The sequence below is a fragment of the Dreissena polymorpha genome, chromosome 5 (genome assembly GCF_020536995.1).
Source record: "Dreissena polymorpha isolate Duluth1 chromosome 5, UMN_Dpol_1.0, whole genome shotgun sequence".
Classification (NCBI taxonomy): domain Eukaryota; kingdom Metazoa; phylum Mollusca; class Bivalvia; order Myida; family Dreissenidae; genus Dreissena; species Dreissena polymorpha.
The window spans coordinates 66,001,267-66,021,527 of NC_068359.1; the positions used below are offsets into that span (position 1 = coordinate 66,001,267).

Here is a 20,261-nt window from a genome sequence, read left to right on the forward strand (position 1 = left end):
AAAAAACGAAAAAAAAGAAAAGACAATATATATACACGGACCGCTGCGCTGCTATATTCGGGATATAAGTCATGATTGATCTTTTTGCGCAGTTTTCGCCCTTAGATACTTTTGAATACGTAAAAGAATAGTAGAGTTTCTTGTGACTATTGTTATCTACATGTAGTCTAATGGGAAAATGATTAGATCTCGTAACATTATATTAAGATACAAATGTACATGTCTGCATTTGTTTAAAATTATGGGATTTGAGTTGATGTATTACATTCATTTCGAGAATCAATGCACAATAAAATATCTTTGTTCATCGTAGCTTTTCTCTTCAAGTAATTATAAAAATCGAATTATTTACTACATTGTATTCATATCTGTATAATAAATGAAAAAAAGCCCCACATTATTGCTAAACATATAAATTCAATAAGTATGATGAACAGGTCCCCTGAGAGCATATTTCCTCATGATGCCCTGTCATGGCACTTCGTGTGCTGTCATGATGGCTCTCGTACCACGCAGGTATTGCATCGAACCAGAGATTTGCAAAAAGTTGCAAACATAGGGTGCGAAACAGATCCTGAATTTTACACTTAAGGTTGTTATACAGTTCAGTGCGTCATTTACTAGGTAAAGAAACTGTCATACAATTACATGTATTTGAAACTCTTCCCAAAACATTTCATTATAGTAACAGAAAAATCATACCTTAAGCCATGGGGGGGGGGGCGGGGCTTTTTGACGAGTCTGTCAAAGCTGTAACTGTTGTAGATATCATAACGTAATGATGAAGCCTACTTATTGTGAGTTTAAATCCCAGTCCAATAAACTTTTTTCAATTATTAACGGATATTATGCCAGCTTCCGAAAATGACTGAAATCAAAGGACACCCTGTCGACTATTGCCGAAGACTAATGAGTCACTGGTTAGTAATTTTGCATTATACCACGATTTATAACAATTACACAGTGTGCACAGCATTATGACAGACTGCGTTGTATTTTTGTTATATCCCCGCACAACCATTTTCGGATCACCTAAAGGGTGTTCCAGCAAAAAATAACAGCTACGCTCAAGACAGGATAATTTGTGTGTTGTATGGCAAGAAAACAAATCATTTCTACAAAGCAATATAGTTTTTTTTGAAGTTTACCAATACTTAATGGCATCTGTTCTGTTTTCACAATCATAACTTTCCATAATGTTTTAATTGTGTAAAAGTGGACACTAGGATATATGTCCTACTATTTAAAATAATTGTTATAGTGAATTTAAAACGTTATAACATATGATCACGTGAGCGTTAATGTTTTATGTTCATTAACTGTGACGGATCAGTGCATCTTTTTTCTTCAACGTCCTGGTATACATTGTTAAAGACTTTGAGACCATAGGGCCATTAGTTTGTGGTTATAGGGTCTTTATGAAGCCTTAATTGTTATATGTTTCTGAAATTCGTTTAGAAAAAGATAACTTATTGTTTAAAATAGTTTTGAAAAAAAGTAACCAGTTATACCATTTTGGTTTCTGTTTAGTATTGATGCAGACTAGAGAAGACCCAGCTTTGTTAATCAGTGTTTGTTGTACAATACACTATTAGCACGTCTAGAGCAATGCTAGGCAACTCGAAATATCTATAGTAGCAGACAAACGATTGTTTTGAAAAAAAAATGAAATATTTCCTTTAAGTTTGCTTGATTTATGAATGGTAGAATTTTGGAATGGTAAAATTTTGATTTTACATTCCGTAAATTTGTTGTTGCATATGTAAACAAAGTGTGTGCGCGCATAATAGTGTCGGGTTAAACACCATGTCAAATAATGTTTTTTTCTAGACTGATCGGAATAGAGGGCTATTGAAAACGGTAGTGGGGAATACAAGTATGTAATTTAATCATATTCCTGTCGATCAGTCACAAAGTATGGTCAATGAAAGTGAAATTTCATATAAAAATTATCTATAACTTTAGTTTCTAAAGACCGATAAAAAGTCGCCAGAATGCAGGATTTTACGTTTCATTTTCAACATTTTCCAAGAGAGGACCTCCAAATCCCCGAATGCAGGTGGGGGACACCTCCTCCCGGACCTTTCCCCTTCGCCATATCGTTGATGGAAAAATTCGAAGCCCCCTTTTCAAAACTCTGGTTACGGGCCTGAAAAATCAACGCTCATTATAGTCGATTATTTAAAAAACATATAAGTTACAACTATGAGGTTGTTTGCTTTGTTTAACATAATTTCTCCACTTTTCGAATGACTGTTAAAATTAACTGGATGCGTATACAACGGATACAATAATACACTTTAGACTTACTGTATCAAATATCAAAGACATGTATTTTATAGATCTTTTGAATAATGCATTAACATCATGCAAGCGAACGCTGTCTTGATGGTGCGTTCCTTTTCCCGACTCACCTAATTAGTACTAGATCTATCTTATTCAAAATTTGTATATATTTCTATGTTTTGCTTTAAATTTCGCGCCATATGAAGCGAGCAGCATCATTTGCAAGCGACGTCTAAGTCACGTGATCGATTCTAAAAATACATCGTGCAATACACAGTAAAGTCAAGAGTTGTGAATGAGAAACTGAAGATTTGGTTTTCGAGGTTTTTCGGAAAATTATGTGGCACGCGAAAATGTTGTGGACGGTATAAACTTCAGGTTTGTGAGTATGTATGATTTATTTTTTGTTTCGTAATGGCTGATTTGAAGCGTTTTAAACTATCGATTAACTGAGATGACTAATTGAAAATAATGCATTGATCATTGATGACTCACCGGCCTGTAAATAGACAAGTGTACATGAGGCTATAAATGCAGCACAGAACAGAAGTCGTGTATTTCCAAATATCTCGGTGCTTAAGGTTTCAACTGGAGCTACGGCAAAACAATTAAATATTTAAATAACTTTTTGCATACGATTTTACTTTAATAAAGGTAGAGCTATTGGGGATTTTTGAAGGACTGCGTTATGTTTTACAATAATAGTCTATTAGATAACATTATATTAAGTTACCAAATATTATTAATAGTATTTAACACCACAGTCGCATATTATATGCAATAATTTAACTCTCAGCTTTATAACCCAAATAGTTGTCACTGCAAAAAATATCATCGAAAGTCCTGGAAGCTCGTTTATTATATATTTGTATATGTATAACATTACAAACTACAATGTTTATTGTTGTAAAGGAACATTCGTAAGTTTACCAGTATGTGCATTGATTTTTGAAACTAATAAAATTGAATTTTAATTGACAAAATTAATAAAGCTGGATATTGTGAAAACAACATATGATACATTGATTTTGAAGCTAACTTCAAGAATTCTATATGACATGTTATTTTTAGTTTAGCATCCTTTTCCCAAAGACTCGGTAACAGACTGTACAACTTTGTCCTAATTGGCTGATTAAAATTTAAATGTATTCTTTTGAATTGCATTTTTAATTCAACAATGGTGATTAATTATTGTGACGAATCTTAGGAGAGCATCATTATGAGGTGTGCATTTTAACATTTGTCATTTTGTGAATGTCATCTCGCATTATCTGCATATGTTTACGGTTTTGAGTGACGATAATCAACAAACAAACATTTATATATGTTTGTTTATTGCAAGGGGTTTTCCAGCCATTTTGGGAAAAGGAGTTTGGTCGAATTGGGATTTTTTTATCGATATAAGTGGCAAATTTGGGAATTTTTTATCGACAAAAAAGGACCATATTGGGATTTTTTCATCAGAACATATGAGCATCTTTTTTTCTGTCCTGCCACTTTTTGTTACATCCCTAATCTCTTGGTGTCCAACTGTTGTTGTAAATTAACCCATTTATGCCTAGCGGCTTGAAAAAAGGCCTTGGCAAACAGCATAGACTCAGATGAGACGCCGCATGATGCGGCGTCTCATCAGGGTCTGCGCTGTTTGCTTAAAGAAATTTCTGTAAGAAATATTCTAAATATAGAAATAAATATACTAGACATCCCTAATTTTGGAAATAAATTGATCCCATTTAGAAGGATGAAAGAGTCCATTAGGCATAAATGGGTTAAGCTATCCAAGCTGAAGAACAGCTCTTTGTATTGCAGCTTATAATTGACAATTGTTGTTTGTAAGAATTTGGAAATTTATGACAATTACTTGCGGCAGCATTATAATGTCTTTAAATTTGACATTAAAAAAAATTAACATCCAATGAAGTGTATTTCAGAGATTTATATTTTATTCATATGCATATTATTTCTTATTGAAGGTCTTTGTGCATTCCTAAGAATTTCGGTTTAAATCTTAGCTAAGAAAAAATTAACATTAAATACAGCCTTCAGCTTTCCTAATACTCATACTTTCACTTCATATTGCCAGTATAAGGCAATGTGCTATTTCTGATGTTCATTTTTCAAGGTGTACCTCCCACACCTATCATAAAGGTAATTCAAGAGGCACAAAAATAAACACAGGAATAAATCAGCAGCAGTAGCAGCTCTTACCTAGGGTGTGTCAAAGATTCCACTGATTGATTGATATATTCTACTGAAAACAGATTTTCATCAGTCTTAAAATAGATTTTCCTTCCATCCTTTCTCTTTGTTGGCAATTATACACTTCGGGGGCCCATGTGCAGATTGGGTCATATTGGAAAGTGGTTTGCATAAACAGGATGTAATTTAGTTAATGGTTTCATGTCTCAACAAATTGGAATGTGGGATTTCTGTACTAAAGAAAATCTGCTTTATTAATCATAGTAGGAACTGGCAGCGAAAAATGTTTTTGTTGAGAATACAGCAGGCTATGATTTTACTGTTACTTAAAAAATTATAACAAGTACGTTAAAAAAGATATCAATATGGACATATGTGATAAGGTGTAAATGTTTTTAAGGTAGGTAACAGATTTTCAAATATAACATTTAAGCTGTGCTCTGTGAAAAGGGTGTTTAATGCAAATGCATAAAGTGTTGTCCCATATTAGCCTGTGCAATCTGCACAGGCTAATCAGGGATGACATTTTCCGATTTTATTGTATTTTTCGTTTACATATTTAAGGGGCTTTACAGCAAAAATCCAGTTTAGGCTGAGAGTGTTGTCCCTGATCTGCACAGGCTAATCTGGGACAACACTTTGTACACATGCATTAAACCCCCTTTTCACAGAGCACGGCACATTTGTATTTCAATTTCTATAATTAGTTAGAAATACAAATTCAAGGTGAAAGTGGCCTGTGCTGATACATTGGAATGACTTTAAAATTTCAATAAAGAATACATTTAACCCTTTACCACATAGATACATATTTTTACCCCTTATAAAGTTACATTTAATTAAAGGCCTTTCTTACTAGATTAAAGTTTTAAAGGCTTCATAACCAACCCATAGATACTGATGAGCAGCAAACAGCATAAAACCTGAACAGACTTTGAGTCTGCAGGCTGTTCTGGTTTTGTGCTGTTTGCACATAGCCATTTTCACTTTGCTTTTGAGTTGGAAATGATTAAATATTAATTAATAGTTTATTAATACAGTAGACTCTGCCAATACCGGAATCTCTGAATACCGGAACTCTCCCAATTCCGAACGGTCGGGCCAGTCCCGTATTTTCTCCTATTTTTTGTTAAAAAATGTTGAATAAACCAAACTCTCTGAAAACCGGAAACCGGACGGGTATCTCCATAAATTTGGTCATTTTCAATGTAAAATAAATTGAGTATACCGGACGGTCTAAATTCTCAAGATGCCCGAGGCATGAAAATAACAATACCTAGTCAGCACAGCGAGTGCGGTGTCACACATTTTGCTCGCACAATTATCAATAATCAGATTAAACATACCATAAAGGTGTCAAGTCGTTACCGCGCTATGGGAATCCGATTAAGTAATTTAAAACAAACTGTGAATGTCTATAATAAACGTGCGGTAACACCAAAAAGTGATTGACTCGATCGTTTTATTAATTATTTATTATCGCCTATGATAAACAATTTAATTAAAAAAATAATGCATGCCGTTGCGACGATCACTTTCTTGTGATCATTTCGGGTATTTTAAAAGATCTTATAGCCATGTTTTTAACGCTGAAATGGTTGTTTGTTTGTTTGTCAGATAAACTGTGAGAAATATGACTTTTAAATATCCATCCATCTGTATGCAAATTCATTCATTGCCGTTTACTAATTTCGAACGCATCTAAAATGTTGCAGCCTCCAGCTAAACGCAGATGCGTAGAGCTTACGTTAGAGGATAAGATGAAGGCCATCCAAGAATCAACTGCTCAACCAAAACCTTTTTAAGAATGCTATTAACATAATCAATACCTGCCTACAGTTATCACATGGTACATGTAAATGTATATGGTTTGTTTTATTCTTATGTGATTCTGTTCACAATGCATACCATGTATATTTCGGCAAAATGCATACTCTTGGTAAACCGGAACTTTCTGAAAACCGGACGATCAAGCAAGTCCCCAGACCGTCCGGTTTACAGAGAGTCTACTGTATTCTGAAAATGTGAATAGGGCAGTGAAAGTTGGGTAAATATGAACACAAAAATATGAACAATATTTGATTGATAGTTTCACATGCACTAAACATAATATTATGAGGCTGTATTTGGTTGCAAGCTTCTTAAACAGCTCTGTGCACCTGGCCTTTGTCCTCTTGTAGGCCTCTTTCCTGTATACATGTATTGTTTCCTAAGGTATGGTGAACTGATCACAATCATGAGTTGTTTTGCCCACCTCTGACCTGTCCGGCCTGAGGTTTGTCTGTCAATACTTTGAAATAAAACTTTGGTACAGTCTATTATTGGCCTTGTATGTTTAAGTTTTTTTTGTACCATGGGTACATTAAAGTATACTTAAGAGTACATAGGGTACTTTTAAGTAGTACCTCAGCTGTGAATGACCAATAATTGAGCTAGACACATTTTCTGCCTTTACATAATTTTTCGTTGCAAAAAGTCTCTTCTACACAATAATCAAGTTAAGATGGAAAATGTCCCTGATTAGCCTGTGTGGACTTCACAGGCTAATCTGGGATGACACTACTCTTATGCATTAAGCGCAGGTTTTCCCGAATGAGGCTCAATTTATTGACTAGTGGTTGTACTTTGTAGGGAGGAAGAATGGATGGTCATAGGTGAACGGGGAACGATGTGATCCTTATTGTGATTGGACTTCTGATCAACTTTATAACTTGAAAGGTGAGCATTTAAAGAAAAATTAAGCTTATTCTTAATTAAAGCTAGCACAATATTTGAAACTAAACATTTCAGGCAAAGTAAAACAATATTGAAATGATTTGTGCAATTCAGTAATAAGCAATCGAAAAGACCCATAATACCTTATCTGAAGATACCACAACCCAAATTTTCTCAATTCAGTGTTTTTTGCGCTATTTTTTACAATTGACATGGTACTGGTACTCTTCCCTATCTGGAAAAAAAATAGCTGCTTTCTTACATCTGATCTTTCACCATAATATTTAGCTTTATAATAAAAATTGTCAATGTCATCGGGTCAGGCAATTAGTGACATGAAATATAATCACACTCTGTGTAAATTCAAAAGGGTTCTTGTATGTCTGGGTCAGATATTTCATAAGATTGTAGGATGAAATGACAGACAGGCCAATATTTTGAAGGACACATTTTCCAGTATTAAATTTAACCCATTTATGCCTAGTGGACTCTCCCATCCTTGTAAATTGTATCCATTTATTTCCAATATTAGGGATGTCTAGTATATTTATTTCGTTATTTAGAATATTTCTTACAGAAATAATGAAATTCCTTCAAGCAAACAGCGTAGACCCAGATGAGACGCCGCATCATGCGGCGTCTCATCTGGGTCTACGCTGTTTGTCAAGGCCTTATTTCTAGACACTAGGCATCAATGGGTTAAATTAACAACATCAGCTTTTATAAAAATTAATCAACATGCATAAGGAATAAATGTTTGTTGCAATTTCTTCAGAATTTTTTAAGAGGATAATTGTATGGCAACTTGCTTCGCCATCAGTTTCAAACCTGCAACAGTTAATTGCAAAGATGCAGATTACATGTACCTTAAATTCCTTCTTCCAAATTCAACCGCTGTTGAATATCAACATTTATTAACAGGGTTTTTTTTGGCCCGATTTTATAGCCGAATTTCAGCTATGTTCCCAATCCCAAAAAGTATACTTTTTTCCCAAAATGTGGCAAAAAATTCCCAATTTCCAAAAAAAAAAAAAAAAAAAAAAAAAAAAATTTTTTTTTTTTATTTTTTTAGAAAGATGTCTTATGTATATTTGATCTCAATTTTATTTCAATGACATCTAACAAAGTGATTTTGTTCTTTTAATTTGAATGATTATAAAGGGTTATATCAAATTTAGTATTTCCCTAATCAGTGGACTTTTCGTGTGGAAAAAAATGCTAATTAATTTATTTTCCCAATTTCATGAAAATGCCGATAAAATTCCCAATTCCAAAGCCATGGGCTATCTTCCCAAAAAGTGGAAAAAAAAACCTGATTAAAAGTCATTTAAGAGGCAATTAACTCAAAATTATAATATTAATTATCAAAAAAAATAGAAGTTATAGTATAGAAGTTTATGTGAGAGATTGAAAAACCCTAGTATTCCAGGAGTAAAAGAAATTTAAAAACTTCCAGCTCCATTCTTGTATCTGCACCCCAAATTCCTTTAAACTATGCTGTTAATGTGGTTCCTACGTCTGTGCTCAGAGGTGTTACAATAACATCGCATTCCTGACGTGGGAGTGTCGGAAAACATCTTCCATTCGATGGATGTTACCTTGCAATGTGTTGTGTATGTTGAACATCAAATCCTTACCCCCCCACCCTCCAACAGCTGTTCAACCCACCATACCTGGGAAATGTTCATCGTATTTACATATTTACTGTATTTACGTCATACTCATTGATTGCTTTTACAACATGTTCCATAGGAAAGTTTCCTAGCAGAAATAAAGTGAAAAATGCCTTCCATCAGGTATTACATCAAGGATAATTGCGTTGATATTAAAAGTAATTTCAGGGGTTATGTTCTGAGGATGAGTTTAGTGTTGTTGTATTAATCCTTTCAGTGCTGGAACCGAATTTTGAAGGCCTTTGCAAACAGTTTGGATCCAGATGAGACGCCACAGAATGTGGCATCATATCAGGATCCAAACTGTTTGCTATTCTGATAGTATGCTTTGAAAAAAATCGAATAAAATGCTAATTTAAGAAATTCAGCAGATGACTTTTTAGCAGACGACAAATTTCCCAGCATGCAAAGGGTAAATATGCCATCCAAAAGTTTTCTTGTGAAAAATTCTATGAAATATACTTTAAAGAGGGTATTACATTAATGGGGGAATTAATGGCATTATTATTGCAATATTAGATGATATTAGTTATTTTTTCTTGGGCTGAATGAAGTGACATTGCATTTATAATCTGCACTGGCTGTTATATATGTAATAATAAATTGGAAATCAATAATGATTGTTTGTCTTTAACTCATTTCACCTCAAATATGAAAAGATTCAATTAACATTGAAATTGCTTAATTTGCTAAGATGGGAACTGTAATTGTGTTCAGACATTACTTTGTATATGCCTCAAATGAAGTAGAATCATTCCAAAATCAACCCTTTACCACTTACAACGTAGATACGTATTTTCACGCATTTGCAGTCCCTGAGAAAGTCATATTTAATTTCAGACCTTTTAAGGTCGCCTGAGCACAACATGCTCATGGTGAGCTTTTGTGATCGCCTTTTGTCTGTCGTGCCTCATCCATTGTTCCAATTGTGCGTTGTGCTTTGTGCGGCGTCAACATTTGCCTTGTTAACTCTCTAGAGGCCACATTTATTGTCCAATCTTCATGAAATTTGGTCAGAAGATTGGTCTCAATGATATCTTATATGAGTTCGAAAATGGTTACGTTTGCTTGAAAAACATGGCTGCCAAGGTGCGGGGCATTTTTCCTTATATGGCTATATATGGCCACAGTAAAATCTTGTTAACACTCTAGAGGCCACATTTACTGTCCGATCTTCATGAAACTTGGTCAGAAGATTCATCCCTATAATATCTTGGACAAGTTCAAAAATGATGCCGGTTGGTTGAAAAACATGGCTGCCAGGGGGCGGGGCATTTTTCCTTATATGGCTATAGTAAAACCTTGTTTACACTCTAGAGGCCACATTTATTTTCCCATCTTCATTAAACTTGGTCAGAAGATTTGCCCCAAAAATATCTTGTTATCTTAGGTGGGCAAATTTGGGCCTTTCAGGCCCTCTAGTTTACTAGATTTATAGGTCTTACTAGACTGCGAGTTACTTGCAGGCTGTTCTGGTTTTATGCTGTTTGCACGTAGCCATTTTTATGTCCCCCAGTCTATACTGCGGGACCCCAGTTTATACTGGGGGACATATTGTTTTTGCCGTCTTTTTGTTGGTTTGTTTGCGTCAAACTTTAACATTGGCCATTACTTTTGCATATTGAACTTGGTATTTGGCATGCATGTGTATCTCATGAAGCTGCACATTTTGAGTGGTGAATTTAGCTCAAGGTCAAGGTCATCCTTCAAGGACAAAGGTCATATATATAGGGAGGACATAGTGTTTCACAAACACATCTTGTTTCTTCTCTTTTCAGTGGGCAAGTTAACAAAGATTTAGAAATCATAATATATAATATATATATAAGTCACTATATTGGCCCATATGTCAGTCGCAAGGTCTGCATTAAGTAGAAGCTTCTATTGTGTTGTAGGTCATACAAAAAATTAAATAAAAGAAACAAAAAAGGCAAACACTTCGTAACTTAGGTTACACAACACCAATACAGTACAGCTTCTTCCATGGTTCTGACAAGCCAAAATGTCAAGTATGTCTGAACTACAAAAAAATGTCAAATACAGAATATATGTCAAGAGTGTCTCAACTATGAAGTGAGGAAGGCTGAGCTTAAAGACACATTTTTGTCATCCTCTTCGACTTCAATTTCCTGAGTTATTTAGTTTAAGCATATTTGAGCTCTATGAACATGGGGCTTTTTACATGTGCATAACCAGCACAGGCTAATCTGGGACAACGCTTTCCGCTTTTATGGTATTTTTTGTGGTAAGAAAGTCTCTTTGCAAAAATCCAGTTCAGGGTTAAAGTGTCCTCCCCTCAAGCCTGCATGAAGCAATACTGAACTCGTAACATGACATGTTGTAACATATGCAATCTTTAGTTGATTAAGAAAAACTAGCAATACTTATAGTACATGTAATACTAAATCTTTGTTATTTTGCCTTGATTACAGGAGACAAAGCAATAATTATTGAGTATATTTATCTGTCAAGTTTGTTACAAAGCTCTTAGTTAACAACAAGGTCTGACTGTTTTTACCTTTTAAGACACGATATGTGCTTTTTATGCCCTTGGCAGTGTTTTTTTTTTACCATTTGGGAAATGGATCCAGGAACCTTTGGATTGGGAAAAAATTGCGATGGTTTGTCTAAAATTGGGAAATTGGTGTTGTTGTTGTTTTGCTAACAAATGATTCAAATTTGAGAATAAAAGTGTTTTAAATATATTATTTTCTATAAGGTTCAACTTATAAACTTAATGGGAGATGAACTAGTATAGAAATCTAAAATAGATATACGATGCTGTCTGGTAATCTTGCGCAGTTAAGGGTCAGTTGGTTTAAAAACATGTTCTTTTATAAATTGACAACATAATATCTAAATTTATTATGAAAATAAGAAGTTCATGTGCTTATTAACACAAAAATATTTGATTAATTCAATGAAGAACTGTCCGATTTGATTTCAAAACAAACATGACTCACCTCATTTTCAAACTATCACAGTGTCCGGTAATTTTGCGCACTCGGTGTTATGACCTCATTTATGCACAATTTAAGACATATGGTGTCCAATTAGAAACAAAAACATTCCATAAAATTATTTAAAAAATCAGTTTGTAAAACCATTCAAATGTAATGTGGATTAATAGATGTACTTCGGTTTCTTAGATGATGGTGGCGGCATTCTGTTGATGTAGCAAAAGAAACAAAAAAATATAAAATGACTGATTTCTAGCTTGAAACAATTTTTTTATGCATAACAGGTTTAATTTTACCACGATCATGCTTCCATAGTTTACAGAAAATATCAAAACTAGGCCATTGATAATACCCAATGTGGTTTGAAAGAATGGCGGGAAATGATGACAATGTCGTCTGTTGCGCTATATATTTTCAATGGCCAAAAAGACCATAACTGATCGGATATTGTGCAATGGAATGCTAAATTACACGTTGGATTTATGAATTCTTAATTTAAAGTATGAACATGCTAAAGACTGCAGGGAATTTTTTATTCATTTGGAATTTATCGTAAGTAGGTCAGTGTTTACGATACATGTACAATGTATAGGGAAGACGCAACCGATGTTAAAATGTAATGATCAAATTTTATTTTGCATGGAATACGTGCCTTTTAAATCCGTTAATTCTTAAAAATGTGAAATTCCATCTTTCATCACGTAAGAAAACCATTCGTTGTCTGAGAAATTCGCAAACTGCGGATTGCGCAAGATTACCGGACGCGCAAGAATACCAGATTTAACTGTATATACATTACATTAATATATTTGGATATCTTCAAGTGGAAATTTTTAGATTCTATTTGGGATTTTTTTTAGATCCTATTTGGGATTTTTTAGATCCTATTTGGGATTTTTTATATCCTATTTGGGATTTTTAGATCCTATTTGGGATTTTTTAGATCCTATTTGGGATTTTTTTTCCATTGGGGATGTGGTTGAATACTGGCCCCAAATATGAACGCAAAAAACAATGCCTTGGCATACATGCAGGCTGATCATAATGCTTAATTGTCCTTGGCATACATGCAGGCTGATCATAATGCTTAATTGTCCAGTCTCTGTGTCTCATTTTGTCACATTGTTTGCCTGTAGTAATGCAGTTTTACCCTTCCATCAAACATCAACATGGCTTATTAAAGATTGGCAATAACAACAATAGCAACAAGATTTTGTTCCACTACATTCTGTAATCATTTGTTTGGCAGTGATCCTTCCCAACAGTAGAAGCCTATGTCTTTAAGAATATGATAATTCTTGCAAACGTTAAGTAGAAAAAGGTTTGCAAAAAAGTAGCTTTTTTAGATATGACTCAATCTTAATGAATGTTTATCATAAAGCCACACATTTTGCCTCTAACCTTAAAATGAAATACATGTTAATCAATAAATATGCACATGTAGATGCAATTTGAAAGTGCGCAAAATTGTCATTAAATCTATAGCCTAGTTAGAAAGTTATTTATGATTGTTCAAATGGTACCGCTTTTAAAACTGAAAGTAGGATTTCTATATGCTTATGTCCATTTCGACAAATGCAATTCTTTTTAAGTTTTAAAACGCAAAAAAAAGGATTCCTACATTTCAACCACCAAATGTATATTAAAATTGGCAAATAAAAAAATTAATATAAAGCCTACATGGCCTAGTTAGCAAGTAATTAATTATTTTTCAAACAGTACCACTTTTAAAACCGAAAGTAGGATTTCTAGACATACAGTCCATTTCGACAAAGGCGATAAGTTTTAAGTTTTAAAGCGCAAAAAAGACGGATTTCTACCTTGTTACCACCAGATATATTCTAATTGGCATTGATAAAATATGTTTCTTATTAGGCCCCCCTTCGAAGAAGAGGGGGTATATTGTTATCACCCGCCAGAGGTGGAGGGATATTGTTTTGGCTTTGTCCGTCCGTCCGTCCGTCCGGCCGGCTGTCCGTCGGTCCGTCCGGCACTTTTGTGTCAGGAGCCATATCTTCAATGTGCGGGAACAAAAACTGTCACATGACCACAAATGCGAACGACCACGGCTATTTTTCGGATAAAACGTCAATCGAAGGTATGTTTTCTTACGTTTTCTCCGTTTTAGCAGAACACATGTTACAATGCCTTGGTGCACCGTACTCAGTGCGAATTCAACTTTTCATTGATGTATTGCGCATATTTTTAGGTATAATACTTTTTGAGAACATTCAATGACAAATATCGAACTTGACGATGTAGACGACCACACATCTTGTTTCTGTGTCCGTTTCTCTTTTAAAAGACCAAGTTGTCAATGTTTAACTGTACTAATAAGACCAACAGAACAGTTTCGAAATCTAAATGGTTTAAAAAGGTTATAAACATTGTCTTAAGTATAATTATAAAGGGAAAATAAATGTGCGAACGACCACACTTGAAAACCATTTGCGAACGACCACACTTTGTATATAAATTTATGCGAACGACCACACTTAATTATTAGACACTCGTACGAATGCACGCAAGCGCGCGCGCACACACGCGCACGCACGCACACACACACACACACACAAATATACATACATACACATGCAGATACATACATACACATTCATATACACATGCAGATTCATGCATAAATATGCAGAAACATACATACAGATGTAGATACATACATACACATGCAGATACATACATACACATGCAGATACATACATACACATGCAGATACATACATACACATGCAGATACATGCATACACATGCAGATACATACATACACATGCAGATACATACATACACATGCAGATACATACATACACATGCAGATACATACATACACATGCAGATACATGCATACACATGCAGATACATACATACACATGCAGATACAGCAATAAATATGCAGATACATACATACACATGCAGATACATACATACACATGCAGATACATACATACACTTACAGATACATACATACACATGCAGATACATACATACACATGCAGATACACGCATACACATGCAGATACTTACATACACGTGCATATACATACACACGCAGATACATACATAAACATGCAGATACATGCCTAAATATGCAGATACATACATACACATGCATATACACATGCAGATTCATGCATAAATATGCAGATACATACATACACATGCAGATACACGCATACACATGCAGATACATACATACACGTGCATATACATACACACGCAGATACATACATAAACATGCAGATACATGCCTAAATATGCAGATACATACATAAACATGCAGATACATACACACATACACATGCAGATGCATACATACACATGCAGATACATACATTAACATGCAGATATATAAATACACATGCAGATACATACTTAAACATGCAGATACATACATACACATGCAGATACACACACACGCGCGCGCGCACACACACACATGCTAACAATAACAATAACTTTTAAATTTGATCTTTTTCAGTATTTTAACAAGATGCGACGAAAAACAAAGCTTAACTTACATAGAGTCAAATCCAGAAGATCGAAATGTGGTAAGGCTGACATGACGCGAGAACTGCTTCAACTTGTCGCGAAAGATGATGTAAACGCTCGGAAAACTTTGTTGCCACAAAAGAAATTCATCAACACCAAGATCTCGAACAAATCAGCACACCTATGCATGACGCCTTCGCGAACCAACAAACGCAAACTGACACCGTTGAAATCTCCTATTAAGACTCCTTTCAAATCTCCCATTTACAAAGCAAGAGCAATCGGTAAGAGATGTCCATCGTCTTTGTCTTGATGTACGATGTCGAATGTATCAACAAGTCCAACAAGAGACTTTTTCTTAAGTGGTATCCGCTTTTTTAAAAGCATTGAGCGTTGACCTATCTGATAAAGAAGCACTTAACATAATTCTTTATTTTGCTCAAGCTCAACGAAGGGGACGGTGGAAATAGATTCCCTTAATATAAGCTTATGCGTTCAAAAATCTTCATAATAGGCCCGCCGTTTTTCAATTAATTTTTGTTTAGAACCTTTGTATACTTTAGTATAATTTAGTATATAGTCATAGAATATTCATGCATATAACAATATATTTTTTATTATAGACCATTTATATACCGTACGGGACGATCGCATAAATATCATCTGCTGGAGAAGTCTAAGGATTTATCATCAGAGTGTGACCAGAACTGTGCGGCATGCGTCTCTAGATTCAGAGCAGTCGTTACTGATATTACGATCAAGTAAGTTAGTTGGACTTACTGTAGGCTATGAAAACAAACTTCGTTTTGTTTATCCCGTTAGTACATATATGGCTTTATATGCTCAATTCCGATCGTTATGACAAAACAAATATCAATTGGAAACCACGTGCATTGTTTAACTTTGAAATACGCTAGCAATGTTTAAAGTTTGAAAAATATTTTTAAGTTACAAATACTTAAATACGAACCATATAAATTTGTTTCAATATATTTTATCATCATATTTGCGCTAACTGATGTTTAAAATAATAAAGCTCAATATGGTATTCAATCTTACAGAGACCATTTCTTTGATCATCGAAAAGGGAGTAAGAAGAAAGGCGGGACCGTTGATATGGACAGAAACTCTATACAAAAAGGCGCTCTTGGTGTTAGGTGGGAAAAAGCTAGAAGAAATGATTCCAAAATGCTGGTTACTTCTAAAATGGGCTTAACAGACGTCATCTAACTTTCATTGTGTTTTGTGTACTATATTAAAACAGCAAAACGATGAATTCGAATGTAAATAATATAGATTATATACCAGCAACATGTAATGACATATTCATTTAAAGGTAAATATAATTATGTACTTATGCGAACATTTACCAACTGAATGTGCATGTGTTTCTCCATATTGTATACGTATCCCATGCGTAAGTGGCGTATGTGGATACGCAACTTATTGTTTAACTTGTTATACGTGTTAATATATGCATATTAAATTTCATAAATGAGGTGGAAGTCTTATGAAATATGCAGTTATTTACAATGGTGTTGAATGGTGAAACGAGTGAAAATTTATATTTGTATCCTTTCTATCACAAAACTGTACATTCATTTTATTTACCACAAACATTTTTTTCTGATTAACAATTTATTATAAAAAAATTATCAAAGACAAAGATCACAGTGCGGATATTTGCAAACATAAAACTGTCAGTCTAAAATGTATACTTATGTTTTCCTGAACACATTATCACAGAACATAAAAATAATAGCACTGAGTGTAAATAGTCATAAATCATCACATTAATGACTTCGCCATATGGAACATCAAGTATGCATTTATATAATACAAAAGCAAACCATCAATCAAATTGTGTTGAAACTTTTGACTAGAATTGTTTATATAATATCTGTATTAATCAGGTTTCTGTATCGTGTGACTCATTTATACTTCAAATGAGCATAACAAATTGTATAAACTATTTTAATTAATCTACAACATCGTTATCGTTAACGCATAAAAAAACATTTACAAACGAAACATGAACTACAGAACAAGGTCTTTATAAATGATTTATCACAAGCACCAATTTATAACAAATACTATGTCACTAGAAAAACAGCAAACAACTCGTAAATGAAGATGAAAAATACCCACGAAATGGCTTCTTTCAAGCAGGTGAAAAACAATGTTGATGCCAAAATTGTGTTCCGAGTACACATTGATCACACACAAAGATTAGATTTTAGACGTAGATATTCGAATTTAGTCGCCTAGTTTCATGGAGCATTACTCTGAATAAATGGACATATCGACGGTTACCCCTCTATAAATACATATATAAAATACAATGATTGTAAGGTATATACCACAAAAAGCAATACTATGTTGATTGAATCGTTAAAAAATATAACAGCTAAAATATTGATTTTAATCAACACGTCCTCTGTTTGATTAAAACTCACACTTATGGAATCCGATTGCATCACATCAAAGTATATTTACAAGTCCGGTATCTACCGGCTTGGAGGTATTGCCATGTACATTATATTACTATAAGCTACTACAATGTTGCCGCAGTCGCTAAAATATCCCATTGAAAACTATGTATAATTATTGAAATATATATGCTACTAAGTGACTATCAACAAGATATCTACGTTTTAAGCAATAATTTTAATATTTTTTAAAACTGTATAAGCCGAAAATTTGTCCCTATAAAATAGTGTTGCATCCACAAAAATTACGTCTTGTACTTATACAAAGTATGAACAACAGAACTATGAAGTTTCAGTTTGATGCACATAATTGTTTGTTGTTAATTTCGCATGTACAATGATGCAGGTATCGTGAACAAGGTAAAACAAGAGAATTTACCTAAGTGAGAGGGGACAACTCTGCAATAAATAGCATGACATACACCAAAACGAAGTATTGTATATATTATAAAACTCATTTAAAAAGTTTCATTTTAATACACAACAAACTCCAATATACCACACAAACTGTGTTTGGACGGGTAAAAGGACCATGTATAAAATGTATGTAACTACACATAATCACTTCACAGACAGCACAATTCAAATGCATGATTGGCGAACTGTACACTTGGCGTCGCTTAATTACTGCTGTGTACTTTCATGTGACGAGACAGGCTACTTCGATGCCGGAATACTTTGTCACACTTCAAGCATTTCAAGTTATGTTCTTCGTTGTGCATATCTATGTGTGCCTTTAAATTGGAATTCTCAGCAAAACGTACGCCACATTTATCACACGCAATTGTCTGCCCATTTTCCCGCCGCATGTGCTTCTGCAGGTCAGCATTTGTAGGAAATGACTTACTGCACTTGGTACACACGAATGCCTTCTCTTCGCCATGTACATGGCATCTACAATTATAATTATCAGTAAATTTTAATAGCGTTTAATTATATAAGAACCTTCTCAATTTTCTTATTTTAGTCAAAATATTTTATAATGGGTCAATAAGTATTAATCATATGGTGTAAAGCCCAAGTCTCACTATTGCCGGTGTAGCACCGCTTAATCCCGGTTTGATAGAGCCGGTCGGCCGGCGACTTCCGGGATGATCGATGGTTATTTTTTAGCGCGGTAACATATTCCCGGTTTACATCCTGGCAGAGTCCCGGTCGGCCCCGGTAGAGCTACGGTTTATCCCGGTGAGTTCCGGTCGTAGCCGGGGGAGTCCCGGTCGTAGTCGGTAGCGTCCCGGTGAAAGCCGGTGGCGTCCCGGCAGAGCTCCGGTGACATGCCGGTGGAGATACGGTGCTGCCCCGGTTGTTCCCGGTGCCGCGCCGGTTGTTACCGGTACGTACCGGTGACTCCCGGTTCATGCTGGAGGCAATAACCGTAACTCTGCCGTGATTAACCGGCTACAACCGGGGCTCCACCGGCACGAACCGTAGCTCTACCGGCATTAATTGGTGAAACGTAGCTACACCGGGACTCTGCCGGCATTCATCGGGGCTATACCGGCGTCAGACCGGGACGTTGCCGTAGTTCTGCCGGGGTCAAAAGCATCTCAGATAAACCCCGGTTCGTGCCGGTGGAGCTACGGTGCTGCCCCGGTTGTTCCCGGTGCCGCGCCGGTTGTTTCCGGTACGGCCCGGTGACTCCCGGTTCATCCCGGAGGTATTAAACATTTTAATAGTTTGCCGGTGGAGCCCCGGTTGTACCCGGTTCATCCCGGACATTCCTGGTGGAGCCCCGGTTCATACCGGTAGACCCCGGATCACGCATCGGGGCTCCACCGGCATCGCAAAATGTGTTAGTGAGACTGGGCCTTAAACTATCAGTACTTCAAGCTGTTTATTAAGCCCATGTTGATCCCATTACAAACATAAGCAAGTAAGACTTTTTGCATGTGACATGATACACTAGTTATGAAATACAATAGTTTTGATAGGTTAAGCACCCATCTTTGCTGTGTCGATTTTGTACCTCTTATTTGTAAAATTTCATCAGGGTTAAATAGAAATTAAAAAGAAGAAATTAACAGCATATTTTTGTATTAATTACACTTTCTGACAAACATAATTCAATATATGATTAACACAATTATTGTACATGTGCCTGTTCAGATTCGCCTTGCTGAAGAACACTTTATCGCAGCATGTATATCCCTTCCCAGTCCCTGTGTGACTAATCTCATGCTGGCGCAGAGACGACTTGCTTTAAAGTACGTTGCCACAATAGCGGCATATATGTGGGTCTGAGCGATCCATCTGAAATATACATTTTATTGCATGCATACATGTGTCAAGAATACAGTGTGTGGTCGTTCGCCTATAACTCGGGTGTGGTCGTTCGCCAATTTCAAAACAAATGTCGTCGGTCGTTCTAAATAATAAAATATTAATATTGAGACTTATATTTGGTCGTATTTGAAATAAATACGCATAATGACAGTA

General features: G+C 35.2%; 2 protein-coding genes and 1 long non-coding RNA gene across 5 annotated transcripts in view; 2 read left to right on the forward strand and 1 right to left on the reverse strand.

The window, feature by feature from the left end:
* Nucleotides 1-1,871: 1,871 nt before the first annotated feature.
* Nucleotides 1,872-4,635, reverse strand: LOC127832369 (uncharacterized). The gene is made up of 2 exons (XR_008026816.1): nt 4,495-4,635; nt 1,872-2,149 (listed from the first exon to the last, which is right to left on the reverse strand). It is a non-coding gene; the product is annotated as an uncharacterized LOC127832369 (long non-coding RNA).
* The window catches only part of LOC127832362 (uncharacterized), a 35,606-nt gene continuing 17,897 nt past the window's right edge, over nt 2,553-20,261 (forward strand). Inside the window, exons 1-2 of one of the 3 annotated variants that reach the window (XM_052357797.1) lie at nt 2,553-2,664; nt 7,117-7,203. The gene's annotated coding sequence lies outside the window, so the exon portion shown is untranslated. Of the gene's footprint in view, nt 2,673-4,628; nt 4,886-7,116; nt 7,204-20,261 lie in introns of those variants that run through there. The other 2 variants (XM_052357796.1, XM_052357798.1) reach the window with 2 other exon arrangements.
* Nucleotides 15,407-16,552, forward strand: LOC127831293 (uncharacterized). The gene is made up of 3 exons (XM_052356267.1): nt 15,407-15,620; nt 15,960-16,097; nt 16,398-16,552. The coding sequence occupies exons 1-3, from the start codon at nt 15,407-15,409 to the stop codon at nt 16,550-16,552; spliced, it is 507 nt and encodes a 168-aa protein (XP_052212227.1).